This window comes from Mya arenaria, chromosome 2, assembly GCF_026914265.1.
Source record: "Mya arenaria isolate MELC-2E11 chromosome 2, ASM2691426v1".
Classification (NCBI taxonomy): Eukaryota; Metazoa; Mollusca; class Bivalvia; order Myida; family Myidae; genus Mya; species Mya arenaria.
In genome coordinates, this window is record NC_069123.1 from 8,224,069 (window position 1) to 8,239,797 (window position 15,729).

Consider the following 15,729-nt stretch of genomic DNA (forward strand, 5'->3'; position numbering starts at 1 on the left):
ACAGAGACTAAATTTCTTGCAGATGTACAGTAGTAAAATCTGCCATATCTGATGTATGTAAATAATGCAGCTCTCCTGCAGTAGAGAGACTCAGTACGGCGACTATGTCTGCAGCTGTTGCTTGGAAGATGCAAAATCAATCATAATGACTTGTTTACGCATGGAAAAGATGGACCAGTTTGTTTTGCTGTAAAACAATACTTTTGTTTACATTCATGATTGTATGGGTATAATATCAGTCTGGAATTCAGCACTGGTCTCATTGTGTTGCAGCTTATTCAGGAAATGAATGACAGATGTGTCTGAATCACCAGCTAGAGTTTAAACTAAATAGTTAGAGAAGGATACTGCACTGTGTCCTTTCCTGGTAGTGCATGGTAGTGATGTTCCGATGATCGATTATAATCGAAAATCGATTGGTTGGGCCTGAAATCAGCGACAATCGATAGTATTTAATTAAAATCGATTATAGATTTTTTTTATATATATATATAAGTAAGTGTTCAGATGATATATTTAACAAAATGGCTGATGAAAGCCACAATGAGCAAGAAAATAAACTATTTTTTATACAACAACACTTAATAACTTCAATCATAGACATAAAGGTATATGCATATAATAATTAAGAGTTTGATACTGTACATGAATAAAACTACAACTCAGGTACTATCTAGTATTTTAAAAACCGATTATACTATCGATAATCGGTTACTTGAGTGGAACCGATCATCGATAGTAAAATTGCAACCGATTCCCAACACTAGTGCATGGGCACCCTTCTGGCGTCATAGAATTTAGTGCTTATAATACTACCAAATATTTTGTTTTGATTTCACCCTGTAATATGATAATACATGTATGCAAACACTTACATTTTTGTCATTTGACCTCTTCTGCAGCACCCCGTCCCTCTTCTGCAACACCCAGTGCCCCTCTTCTGTAGCACCCTATCCCTCTTCTGCTGCACCCTGTCCCTCTTCTGCAACACCCAGTGTCCCTTCTCTTCAGCACCCTGTCCGTCTTCTTCAGTACCCTGTCCCTTTCTTCAGCACCCTGCCGTCTTTTTCAGTACCTTGTCCCTCTTCTTCAGTACCCTGTCCCTCTTCTTCAGCACCCTGTCCCTCTTCTTCAGCACCCTGTCCCTCTTCTTCAGCACCCTGTCCGTCTTCTTCAGCACCCTGTCCGTCTTCTTCAGCACCCTGTCCCTCTTCTGCAGCACCCTGTCTGTCTTCTACAGCACCCTAACTCTCTTCTACAGCACCCTGTCTCTCTTCTGCAGCACCCTGTCTCTCTTCTACAGCACCCTTTCTCTCTTCTGCAGCACCCTGTCTCTCTTCTACAGCACCCTGTCTCTCTTCTACAGCACCCTGTCTGTCTTCTGCAGCACTCTGTCTGTCTTCTGCAACACCCTGTCCCTCTTCTGCAGCACTCTGTCTCTCTTCTGCAGCACTCTGTCTGTCTTCTTCAGCACCCTGTCCCTCTTCTGCAGCACTCTCTCTTCTGCAACACCCTGTCCCTCTTCTACAGCACTCTGTCTCTCTTCTGCAGCACTCTGTCTGTCTTCTTCAGGACCATGTCCCTCTTCTGCAGCACACTATCCCTCTTCTGCAGCACCCTGTCCCTCTTCTGCAACAGCCTGTCTACCATCTGCAGCACCCTGTTCTTTTTAAAATCTCACTTAAACCCTACTTGAGTAAATATTGTATGTATGATTTCGGTCTACAGTGCAGGTCATGCTTGTCATTTTGGCTAAAAAATGTACATCAGCAGTTTTCTTGAATGACCAACAATTATGTTGTGAATGAAACTCTTGTAAGTGCAAAGCTTGAAATGGGTATTGAACTCGTTCTTACTGATAATTTAGTATATTTAAATAATCACCATTGTAATCATACAAGATAAGTTTTATAATACAAGCTAGAGAGTAATAGAACATGCTATACCCTGCCCATTTTTGTTAGCACCCTATCTGCCCTAATGGAGAAAATTATGTTCACAATTCAGCCTTACAAAACTTGAATGCTTGAGATAATAAAATGGTTCTCTTGTATTTTTTAAAAACGTTTATTTTTTATCATACTTGGCAGTTGAAACCTAATATTCCTTCAAATAAACACTTCAATTTTCCAACACTTTCTGCCGCCAAATCCATTATATTAAAAATCTATTATATTAAATTTGACTAATCACAGCCCTTTTCACCCTTTTTAGCACACTGTCCCCTTTCAGCAGTACCCCTGCAGCCCTTTTTAAACCTGGCTAAATCCCTTTTATTACTATACATGTTGACTATAGATGTTGAACAAAATTCTTAATGAAGATACAATCTACATGTAGTTGGATGGGATTATCCAGTTGCTTGGTGGTTTGATATATGTATATGCTACTATTTTAATCATATCACTGTATGGTACAAATTACTGTCATTATATACATGTATTCAGCTACATGTGTTCCTAGCTAGCTTGATAATTATAGTTCACATTTGACCAAGTTTTTGGGAAGCATAGGTCATTGAAATAAGTCTTTTGGATGAACAAGCCCAAATTCACATACTACTGCTTGGGATTACATTTTTTAACCAGCCCAGCTGTATAAAACCCAGAATTTGAGCAAGCCCCGAAAAGAATTCTAACTAGTGTAGAGCTTGTGGGCTTGTGCTAATTTCAACCACTGTAGCATGTTAATTTCTAAACATTGTTTTTTTTCAGGCTTCCCGGAAAGTGTCTAAGTGTGGCTACCTGTTTGTCGCCCCCGGGTATGACTTCACCAACCCACTGGACAAAACAAGGGTGTGTATCTCAAGAAGCAGATCCCAGGAATAATTAAAAAATTTAATGTGCTCAATGCAGCTATAAGTGCAAGCCGAAATCGACCTTTTTTTCAATGTCTAATAATAAACGTTCTGACATGAACACATTCTGTAGCCATGCGTACAGTCGCACAGACTGTTTTATTTAAAAGTGCTAAAGTCCAAAAATTTTACATTAATGCTAAGACAGGCATAAATTATTAATAATTTTGACAAGCCCCGGCCAAAAAATCATTTTACAAATGCAAGTCTTCCCGGTTTGTGCTAATATTAATATTGTGTATGGTAACTTTTTTGTATTTCTAAATTTGTTTAAAGTGAAAAAATCAAACTTACAAAATACCTTTGAAGGTATTTATGGATTAAAACAAAAAATGAAAAGTAGGTTTGTTCTATAAGTAAACAATATAATGGGAGAATTTTGAAATACATGTGTAATGAACTGTGAAGTACAACACATTACGGAACCATGTAAATGTGGGCTTAATGTAAGCAATATTTGTTACTTAATCAACATTAAACTTTCCATATGAATTATTAGAAACACTAAAGCTTTTAACTATTGTTCCAAGGCAAGAAATTGTTGGAAATGTTTGGTTTATTGCCCAGGTGGACTATAAACCTATTTTCCATCACTTCTGTGGCTTGCCGCAGCTTACTTAACATCTGGTAGCCCGGTTTGATACTGTTTTTCTGAAGCAATCAAACAATTTATCTTTTCTTGATAGTAAAACTAACCACATTTAGAATTTATGAAGATTTGATGATGCTCAATTGTGCTTTGATGTAGGGGGAAAAATAGGTTAACTCATGTCCTGTCAAGTCCTAAAAAAACTGTTGCCTGCTACTGGCTAGAGAACATAAGTAGCAGTTGTTCAAAACAGAATAAAAAATACACAAAACAGAATTTAACATTGTAAACTTGACAGTTGGCTTAGTGCATTTACATGTGATAGCTAAACACATTCCTTCCTCCCCCACTTAGATGTTTCATAGCTTCCTTGGAATTTAATGTTCAGGCAAATGTTTAAATTGTTTACATTATTGGAAGGAATTAACCATTTTCATGTCCCACTCTTTACAAATTGGGAGGAGGGGGTGTATTGATCTGCCTCTGTTTGTATGTCTATGTGTGTCTGTGTGTGTGTCTGCCTGTCCATCTGTCTGTCCGTCTGTCCAAAAATTGTATGTCATATAACATTATGACATTATTACTAAGTGTGAAATGTTGTTGTAATGTTTTACTAAAAAATGGTGGTCCGGATCCAATATAACACAAACAAATTTCATGCTTGTCTGAGATTATTGTAAAGAATAAAAAATGCTTACATCATCTACTTTGAAACATTGTCAGCTATCTCTTAATGCAATATATGAAACATATCCCCCTCAATAGAGGTATTTGAAAGAGTACACTTATAGCTATAATAATATTTTATTTGATATACCCAGCTGAGTTTACATTCCCATTGTCATTTGATGTATGCAATACCCCCTGAAAAAATAGTTCCTATATACACTAGGACAGTTGACGCAAGACAGATTTATCTCTTCCTATTTCTATATGGGGTTAACCCAATCTTGCTCCGAGCCCACGTTTTGTAAATATTCATTTTTTTCCAAAATCATGCATGATGACAATTGAAAAAGTTTGAACTTATATATTCAATCTTCCTCTTACCAAATGTTTTATTGTGCAGCACAAAATTTGAATTCAATTTACACTCAGAATTGCATGAACCTTCTATCTTGCTATGTAAAGATAAATTCCAAATGTTTAATAGCAAATTTTTTAATTTGATTAGATTCTTGTTGCAGTTTTATTGTTTCGTGCACTATGGAGACCTCCGTTTCAGCATATGTTTTGTAATGAGCATCGCTGGAAATACAAGGATTGCATTATAGTCTAGTCAACTTGTACAGAATAAATTAATTTAATATTACGACAGTTTTATGATGCAAAATGTTATGTAAGTTTTATTTTTGGTGCACCTTAGTTTTTATTAAAATATTTGTATATATTCATTTCAGCGCTGGCAGAGACGATTCTTTGTACTATACGATGACGGGGAGCTGGCATATTCGGTGGATGAAAATGTGAGGATTTGACATGAGAATTCAATTATCTCTATTACAATGCCATGTTCATGTGAACATTAGAATAACAGTATTGTATAAATGCCATCATAATAAAACTCCCACGAAGATTCGAACAGTGTCTTTTAAGATTTGTAAATTATTTCTTTTCATACGTGTAAAAATATGGTAAAAAGACGTTCGTTGGCAAAACGTCTTTGGCAAATGTTGTGGCTTATTTTTCATGATCTAAATGCGATAAAGCATTTGAAAGCTTTTAAATGTTGTAATTATTTTAATTACATTTTCGAAAGTATTTCATTTCACATTTTGAAATACTATCTGATTTGAAAGCTCATCGAAATGACAATTTCTCTTACAGACGTTCTTGTGTGTTCTTACAAATTTTATCAATGAAACATGGCCTGATTTCAGTGCCAAAATGAATTGATCTTTTAAGTCAATATTTCTCAATTAAAATATCTTTCATAACTGTTTGGATTGTTGCATATTTATTCCTGAATGCTAGTTTTCCTTTTAGGTCATTTCAATACAAACTAACCGATATATCTAGTTTTTATTATTTCTTATTTATTTATAGACTAGTAGCCGTCGCATGCATGTACAAGGTTATTAAAGCTGTATGATTTGATGGCCATAAAGCAATTAAATTGATAAAATGCTTTATACCTCATCATGCATTTTTATTATTGATAAAGTTTATTACTTTTTTTGACTAGTAAATTTAAGGATTTTTTGTGTCGCTTGTCTGGTGGTGGCCGAGCTGATCTGAGGGTCATGCATTTGTTTCCAACCCATAACTTTTGAACGACTAGTTGGAGAGTCTTCAAACTTGGTATGCATATTGGTCATGGTCATAAGATGATCCCTTTTGAATTTTGTATTCTTATGGTCATAGGTCAAGGTCATTGTAACCTTTACTGGAAAAAACAATTGGCGCTCCTGAGAGTCGTAAAATGGGATCTTGTCTATCTGCGTAATTCTAGTTTCCTTGGGAGATCAAATATGTTTATTTGTTTGATTAAGGTATTATAAAAAATAAATACTTGAACTTTTTGTCCATAAATAAACAATTTCCCATAAAGTTTTGCCTATTATAGCATGTATACGAACTTTGACTGCATTATAATATTTCTTCGCATGGGTCACAATGGCTCAGTACAAATTAGATATTCAAACAATTTTGTTTGTTTTGTATGACAGAGCTAATAAAAGATATAATTTGGTACTGTTCTATCTGAACGATCTTAATCAAGACTAATTAATTATTTACTTAAGAAATAGATTGATCTAAGGTTTATATACATATATGTTATTGGGTTATTTATTGATCAATGAAATGTCAAGGATTTTGCTCAATGTTGTATTTACAGTCCTTGATGGCTCAGACTACGTATGTTTTAAACTTTAAAGTATTATCTTAACTTAATATACATATAATTTAATTGGGTTAATTATTGATCAATGAAATATCAAGGATTTTCCGCTCAATGTTGTATTTACAGACCCTGGCGGCAGAATATCTGACAAATTATGTTTTAAACTTTTAAGTATTTTTTAACTTAACAACCAAATCATTTCGATGACCTTAAAGCTCTTGCACTTAAGAATTACTGAAAATTTGTTTATGCCCTACGATCAAGCTTTCTTACAATTAAGCTTTCTAACAATGTAGCGAAAAGAATCGTAGCACAATGGTCCGTTGATATTTTTTCTTTGCTTCAGGTTAAATTATGTGGAAACAGTAACCTTTATGAATGCCTTCAAATCTGTAAGAAGATACTTTTATCTTCATTTGGCAAAAGAAAAAATATCTTTTGGCTGAAAACTATCTTACATGTATGTACGTTAAGGAGTGTCCTTTCTTAAATTTAAGGATGAGCCTTCTCTATCATTTCCGATAGCAATGATTTTTTTAGAGTAATTTCGCTTTTAAACATAATATTTGAATTGATATTTTGAAATCAAATTTAAACATACATAAGTATGTAATAGACGCTAATATCACTTCAATGGGGATGGGCAGCCTACATGGAGAATTCAATTTTGTACTCAAAACCTTTACTGTTGGTAAATATGGCGAAAAAATGTGGTGTAATGTAATACCACTATTGATTCATTTGTCATAATAGTTGTATTATTGTTGTAAGAAAGATAACCGCTTTAACATTTACAAAAAAATGAATTGGTGAACGTTTGAAATCATTTTCTACTGAGTCATAAGGCATAAATTCTACTTTAAAAAATTCTTTATAAATAAACAGCTGATCACCTTTTTCATTTTTTTTAGTAATTGAAAATTTAATAATAATAATAATAATGATAATGATAATAATAATAATAATAATAATAATAATAATAATAATAATAATAATAAATATAAGAATTTAATTATGATATGATAAAGAATTTGATGATTTAATTGAAAAAGGTTGACAATTTATCATTCCCCAAACATAAGAATTGTATCCGTTATCTTTCAAACCTGTAGGCATTAATTAACATTTGTACATGTATATTGATATACCTAGTATGTACATTGATATGCCAAGTCATGACACATGTATTTATCCCGAAGGTATGAAACTGACACCATTTCTTTAACCACAAGTATTCTGAACTGGTCAACAAATATGTCAAAAACGTATTGGTGCTTTACTTACTCCACATTTCTAAGTGGTTTCACCTTATTAGGCAATAAATAGATTAGCAATAAAATTATCTTAATCCACAACATTTTTCTTATTTTTTGTACACATATACTTAAGATTTACTTGTCATGGATACATTGATGATTTAAGTGCTATGACCTAACAAAGCTTTAAATTATTTTAGGGATTGATCGCTCATGTTTTGTAAAATGCATTTTTTTTATTTAATTTCAAAATATAGTGTGGCATATCAGTAGGAGTGTTAAAACTAAATTACCAAAAGCTGGAACCAATCAGAGACTGTTGATAATTGCTCAAAATATATTAATATTGTCTTTGAAGACCACAATTTTCATTAATGTTAATAATGGTTTTGAGCGATTCGTTGTTGCGTGATTGGTGGAATAATTTGGAATGATATTATCACATGATGTTATCACTGTATTGTCAAAAGGTCACAATATCTATCACTTTTGTTTAAGTCCTGGTGGCCTAGTGCACCCCACTAAAACAAAAAAACATTTTTTATACTGAAATTGTATATTTTCAATAGAGTAAAATAATGATAAAATGATGTCATAGTTTAAAATACTGGTCAAATATTGTTAGTACATAGACTTCCAAAGTCAATATTCGCATGTTAACCAAGGCCCATAATTTTGGATTTAATAATTGTTGAGTAATGCCCCTTTTTTAATTAAATCAAGCTTTATCAATCAATCTTATGGAATTGTTTAGAAGTCTTTACAACAGAAGCCAAGAAAATCCCTTGTGGGGCTTAAATCAGAGAATGTTAGACCCTTTGGGTTAAAGAATGATGGACTGAAGGTGGCCATAAATATCTTTTGACCACCCAGGCTTCACAAGTACCAATGAGGAGTTAGCCACTTAGTGTATAGGTTAACTTAATATGCCTATCTCTCTACTTTCAGCCTGACACAGTCCCCCAGGGCGTGGTTGACATGAACAAGTGTACGGATGTGAAGGATGCAAGCGGCTCCACTTCGCACCAGAATTCCCTCGCCATCATCATTCCAGACAAGACAACCTACATCAAGGCAAACTCTAAGGAGGAAATTCAGTGGTATGTAACCTCAGGGTAGTTTTAACAACATGTAGTCTTTGTGACCAAAACTGATGGCATATATGCAAGTGCATTCAGTAAGGTGAGCGTCAACAAAACGCTTGCAAACGTTTTATTTTGTATCCCTGTTGCAACTCGGCGCATACACTGCAAGCGGGGAACCAAAAAGCAAACTTTAGCTGCAAACATGTTTACTGAACGCACCTATGGATTCTTGCTCAAGTCTGTTTCCCTGGTATGTGCATATATCATAGAAACCATTCCTCTGGAGTCAATAATTTGAGAGACCATGAGAGAGTTTGCCTGGTTGGGAATTGAACCCATGACCTCTTTGATATGGGCCGGATTGCTTTTCTTATGGAATTTAAAGAGAAAAAATAAGGAAACTTTTTTTATACAATTCAAGTTTAACATTTCTTTCTTGTTAATAATATGAGAAGACATGAGGGAGTTTGCCTGGTGGGGTATCAGATCCACGACCACTTTGATAAGGGCCAGATTTCTTAGGGGATATAAAAATAAGGAAACTTTTTTTATAAGATCCAAGTTCAACATTTACTTGTTTTTCTTAAAGAAAAAAATGAAAAACTCAAGAAGTTATGCAGTTTTGCTATGCAGAACAAATTAAAGAAGAGAAATCTATCTTTTAGCTAGCACTAAATGCCTTTGGGTTTGAATAAAATCTACATTTATTTGCAAATACATAATTGTATGTTGCATTTTTTGTCCATTTTAGTCCTATTAACATAACCATTGTACGGCTTACTGGTTGTTTAAAACTAAGTTACCAATTGCCCTTAAACCACAAAAAAAACACTGATGTTTATCAAGATGAATAACAAGCAGTTTAAATGTATCAATTGTACTGACAATTAAACTGTACTTAGTTTAATTACAGTTTTGGTTAAGGGGTGGTCTTCTACTTAAATTTATGTTTTGACATTTTCTTCCTAATTGTATAATGTAGAGATTTAGCCAGGGTAAAAAAGGGCAGGGTGCTGCAGAAAAGGACATCAAGGGTCGCTCATAATTAAATTGTGGACGGGCACATTTATAAATGAAACAAATTATAAATTTTACAGACTTTATTAAGAAATTGTGTTTAATTTAAGTGATATAACTTTCGACAGCCAACTTAAGTCTGTGTGAAGATATAATGCACTAGTCAATTGTAACCACAGCCCACCAGGTCTGGGGGTATACCGGGGATAGCCGGGGAAATGGGCCGTGTTTTTACCTTTCAGGTGGCCCCGCAGTGCCGGGTGAATGCGGTGATTTTGTCTTTGCGCAAAATATAGTGGGGAATGGGCCTCACCTAGGGTCCTTGGGGTGCGGGGGCATTTGGCGGGGATTTTACTATCAGTTCGTCCCAGCAGGGCGGTGATTTTACCCGAGGTTTGCTGGACTGAAAGTCAAAGTCCCTGCTATACCCCGGACCTGGGAGTGTGTGGTTACAATTGACTGGTGCATAATCATATTAAACAAAAGAAATATTTGACAGTCTTAAGCATTTCATTCTTTGAAGGCAGATAAGGGTTACCGGCACGTCTGTCTTCATGAGGGTGGATTAAAGGGTCCTTCCAGAAAAGATCAGGGGGAATAATTAAGCATTCTAGCTAGCTTCCATTACTAACTCAAAGCTAAATAGCTATATATATAATGACATGACAATTGTGTTTTTATTTTAATCTTAAAAAGAAACCTTACCTATTGTTCCGAGAGAGTGTTATATAACTTCAGAAAAGATCAGATGGAATATCAGATTTTCTTTTGGTCGTAATATATTCCGCTCGTCTGAATGGGCAGCTGTAACATCTATTGTTATAGAGAGCAGTGTAGTTGTAAAATGAGCTACAAGTTGAGTTTCCTATATGTCCCTGTCATGTCATTTGAGGAATGCATAAGAAATAGAAAGAATTTTAAATGTGAATTATAATAGTGACTACTTAGCATTTTTTTATGATGCTAAATTGGTTCTGAATGTTTGTTGGTTGAAATTTAGACAAATTGTGAAAAGTTAAGCATTTACTGATGATTTTGGAGCGGTAGTAACAACGATTGTTTCATAAATTAATTTGATCACCTTTTTGAACTAATAATTTAACTTAGTAGAAACAGTTTATTTTTGTTATTTCAAAACAATTTTTTTTTGTCATATCAGACACTGTGAGCTATTAGAAAGTTTGAATGACAGTAACAATTATAACTTAGTGAGTGATTAAACAGCAATGCTAAACTTAAATTCATCATCTTACGATTTTTGGGACTAGTTGTTAAAATGGCCCATTTATTCAGCCTTTTTTTCTGCAATTGCAATAGGGTATGGCTGAAAAAGATCTGCAACAAGAAATCCTGATGAGCTCTTTCATTAATTTAAATTGCTTTTTCAGACATTTTCTAGAACTTCTAAGCAGGATACAAGAGGTTATCTTTTTTGTAAAAGCAACTGTCTGTATCAACAGTAGTCAGGCATCTTTCATCTGTGTTTATGTTGTTAGAGATAAAGCCAGCAATTTGATGGAATCCTGTCAGCATATTGGTCGGGCTGAAACTGGATTAAATGCTACAATTTTCTGGTTCATTATATCGGCAAAGCTAAATTTCTCATCTCATGATCTGTATTTTTTTGTAATTCCTTGTATGATGTTCAGACGCTGAAAGTGTAAGTCGCTGTGGATCGATCCACCTCATATGATGCCTGATTGGAACAATTTTATATACTACTTATCTATACTTTGCTGTGAACCTATGGCGATGTGGCTAGGAAAATTTCTTAATCATGAATAATTAATAAGGCAGTTTCATTGGTTCCGCAAGGTTCCAATGTGGAAATATGCACAGACACTCATACTTATTCTCTGTAGGAAACTTTTTTTGGCGAAAGGCTGGATTTTTCACTTTAATTTTTATTGACAGCAGCCTAGACCACTCGCCTGTGGAGGCTCTTGACAATATAATTACTAGTTACTGAAGAGTTTTAAATTGTGACATGCAAATTCACTGGAAGAAGAGTTGTCTCCCCTGCCTCATTTGAACAAGATTTTGTCAGTCATTTGTCCCATGGTATATTTATGAAGTATGCCGGAATGAAGTACTGTGGATTGTAATATCTCATATGATGTTGGACCAGAACCCATTAGGGTCATGGCCATGCAATCTTCCTTGCATCAATTGAGTCAGTCCTTGGTCCATAGCGGCCAATGTGAAAATGAATACTTTAACTGAGTGCCTGTCTTAAATAGGAAGCCAAGCATTATGTAACCATGCAAAAGCTTACATGCAATTCCAGTGGTGACCTCTTGTACTCAAGAAGAATGGTAAGAATGGGGACATACTATCACTGAAGTATGACAAGTGTAACTTAACTGTGCCAGCTGTTTAAATAATCTGTGTTACAATTTCTGAAAATAATTTCTCAAGTTGTGAGAATTGTGATTAATAGTCCTCACCTGTTGATAACCGCCTCAGGTGCAGATGTGTGCATCTCACCAACTGTTATCTTTCTTGTCACATATCTTGGCAGGCAGATTATTGCTGCAAATGATGATAAAACCATGTGGTAAACCTGCATTTAATGGGAAACTCCTTGTTGAGCAAAAAATCTAGAGTAAAATGACATGGAGGAATTTGTGAAATCTTTCTTAATTATGAGTTTTGCAGCATCTGCCCATCCCAAAACCAGATTGTACAATAATCTTGATCTATTACATTTCCAGAAAGCTTCAACTTTCAGTAAAATTATTCCACTGGGACTGAACATCTGTGAATATGACAAGCATTTTTACCCAAGCTAAAAATAATGATGTTTATAAAGTTGGATAAAAAAAAAAACTTTGTTGCTAGTTTCTTGCCACTTGAACAGACAGGCATTGATGGGAGGAGGTGAGGGGTTAGGGATGTTTGTCATTCCTCATGATTTTGTTTACCTCTTTGAAGATGCCAATGTGAAGGAGGGATATGTATTAGAGGTTACATTGCAAAATAGTTGAGTGTGGCTCATGATCAGACATCAATTGAGGAATGGAGATGAGCAGTTTATGTTGAATGTCATTGCTCAAGTATCTGGCTCAATGTTTTCGTATTCCTTCTACCATACTAAGGATGCCAATGAAAAAGGAAGTGAATTGCACCAGAGGTTAAAACATTGTATAATAGTTGAGTGTGGCCAATGATCAGATATAAATTGGTAGAGGTGGGGGAGGGTGGTAGGGATGTAGTATCTGGCTGCAAGTTTTATTTAACTCAACCTAAGGATGCTAATGTGAAGAGGGTAATGTATCAGAGGTTACATATATATTGTATAATTGTGGAGTGTTGCCAATGATCATGCAGATATTGAGGGGTATGGCCTATAGGTGAGGGGTTAGGGATGTTTGTCTGGCTCCAAATTTTGTTTACTTGCTCTCATTTTTTGGATGTGTCCCCTACTCTGAGGATGCCAGTGAGAAGGGGAGCTAAATGCCACTGGAGAGGTTACATGATAAATTAGTTGATTGCAGCCCATGTTCAGACATTGATGGGTATGTAGAGATCAGTGTGCGAAATTAACGGTAGCCCGATCGCCCGTGGCGACTAAAAATTGACCCAGGCTACGAAAAAATCCATTAAGGTAGCCCGACTGGCGATGAAATCATCGGGCTTGTTGGTTTAAAAAAAATGTCGGGTAAATGTTTACCTCGACACCGTTGACCGACTTACGGATAATCTCTCATTGTTATGGATATTTTCTGTTGCAGTAATCTCCCTTGTCAAACAATTATACGCTATATACTGCTTGAAAATAATTATTTTGACGGAAATCATATTTCGGATTGTCAATACTTTTTTTTTTGTTTTAGTGAGATATTAAAGTTTGGATGTTGTTTTTGTTGTGTGTTTTTTTTTAAATAAACTTGGATTATTTAGTCACCGAAAATTATGAAATAGATGTTTGTAAAATCCTGTCACTAATGCCACAAGCAACACATGTTGACAGGACTTCCATCCTCCCCCTTCATCAACAATCTAACTGCCTTGACAGAACCAGCCCCCCCCCCCCCCCCCCCCATCGAACCACCACCAGTCCCCCTGACCCCTGGCAACACAGAACTACACAAACACCATACTTGCATTTTATACAAAATATAATAAGATATTGTACAGTTGTCATATCATTCCTTGTTTTTAACCATATAAGGTATTCAAGATGCGTTTTTCTGTTAACTGGTGGGTTATGGAAATCTGGCTTGGGCTACAGAAATCTCAAAGTCTGTAGCCCCATTGGCTACCAGGTAAAAAAGGTTTATTTCGCACACTTAGAGATGTGGGGTTAGGTATATTTGTCATTGCACAAATATCTGACTTCAATCAAGTGTTGTTTACTCCCTCTTACACTGAGGATGCCAATGATATGGGGGGTAATACCAGAGCTAGGTTGCATTATAAAATAGTTGAGTGCATTTACCCAATATCAGACATTGATGAGTAGAGAGAAATGTGGGGTCAGGTATATTTGTCATTGCTCAAGTATCTGGCTTCAATCAAGTGTTGTTTACTCGCTCTTACACTGAGGATGCCAATGAGAGGAAATGTAAGGCACTACACATTCATAGACTATGATAGGTTACATAATTATGTGAGGCAACCCACCCACTTCATTCTGAGAGGCTGTGTTGTTTTTTTGTTGTCTTTTTAGACATTAGTCATTATTTGCCAAGATTCATCCTCCTTAACACTTTGGCATTCATAAATAGCAGACTGTGAAGTTTTAAAGCTGGACTCTCACAGATTGAATGTTTTGACAACGAATATACATGGAAACCAGTTATACAAGACTGCTGACAAAAAATAGACTACAGGTTTTTATCTTTGAGTTAAAAAATGATGTTTTATGCACTTTTCTTAAACCGTTAGTAACGGTTTAAGTCATAAAACGTTAATTTTCAAACGGAAATATGAACTTTTGCGATCTGATCTTTTGCCAGTAAACTTTTATCATTGGTTTTCAGATATTTACAGAAAAAATTGATCTTTCCGAGACAAAAAATAAAAAAAGTTGTAAAAATTATATCACTGTGAGAGTGCAGCTTTTAAGCATTTTCAAACATTTTGTTAGTTTTCTCATTGAAACCTCTAGCCTTAGGACCCCCCATGACACTATTATTTTTACTACACTTTTATCTACAAGCTGGACTACAAAGCAGGGCAATTTAACCTTATGCAAAAAAAGTTGTGAGCAATGACCCTTTTGTATAATATTATCGTTTTATGTAATATATGACTCCCAATGTAATGTGTTTTCACCGATTTTTGTAATGAGTGTTGTCAAAGTTGGACAGCTGATTGGCAGGTCATTACTTAAAGTAGTTCATATTATGTCAAATGACAGACAATATTAGGACCTTAGATTTTTGACTATTGTATTTCTTTCATATTTATTCACAAATTATGTAGGTTAAATTATGCAGCCTTTTTCCTAAGCATTGAATAATACTCTATATACGTAGCCCTTTTTTGCAGAATATTTTTAAAATATAGCAAATTCTTGTCTTTAAAATGCTTATCACACAATTTTGAAATTCTGGAAAATGAAGTAAAAAAAATCTTAACGAAACTCCACAACACCTTAAAATTGTGTGGTAGTGAGTTCATTACCTGAAATTGTTCTGTTTTTTGTATATTTTTCTTTTAGAACTCAGCCTTGATTGTTTATGATAAACAAACCAGATGTAAACAAACACTCAGAAACTGGTTTTTTTATGTACAGTTTTTTTCAGCCTGTCTGATCTCAAATGGCTGATTGAGTTAAGAATCTGTTTTGAATTAGATGTATACTAACAGATTTACCCTTTTTTCATCAGGTAATATTGTATAAACAAGTAAATGGCACTGGTTTTATTAGTTGTTTGGCAACTGAAGGGCGTGTAGCTGTTTGTGTTGTATGGGGATAATTTGTCTGCAAAAAATTAGGAACATTAACTTGATTGATGCTAGATGTTGATTGAAAAAGCACTCAATGTTTACAGTCTCGTATTGTTCAGCGTATTGTTTGGTGCCGAAAGTTGTGAATGTAATTTTTTATTTTCATTTACACAGGGTTTAAG

General features: G+C 34.9%; 1 protein-coding gene across 7 annotated transcripts in view; it reads left to right on the plus strand.

The window, feature by feature from the left end:
- Window positions 1-15,729, plus strand: part of LOC128245430 (centromere-associated protein E-like) — a 68,196-nt gene that overhangs the window by 2,811 nt on the left and 49,656 nt on the right. For all 7 annotated transcript variants that reach the window (XM_052963571.1, XM_052963597.1, XM_052963605.1 and 4 more), the window contains exons 2-4: window positions 2,715-2,795; window positions 4,847-4,912; window positions 8,496-8,647. In XM_052963571.1, the coding sequence (XP_052819531.1) occupies window positions 2,715-2,795; window positions 4,847-4,912; window positions 8,496-8,647 (299 nt within the window). The remainder of the gene's footprint in view (window positions 1-2,714; window positions 2,796-4,846; window positions 4,913-8,495; window positions 8,648-15,729) is intronic.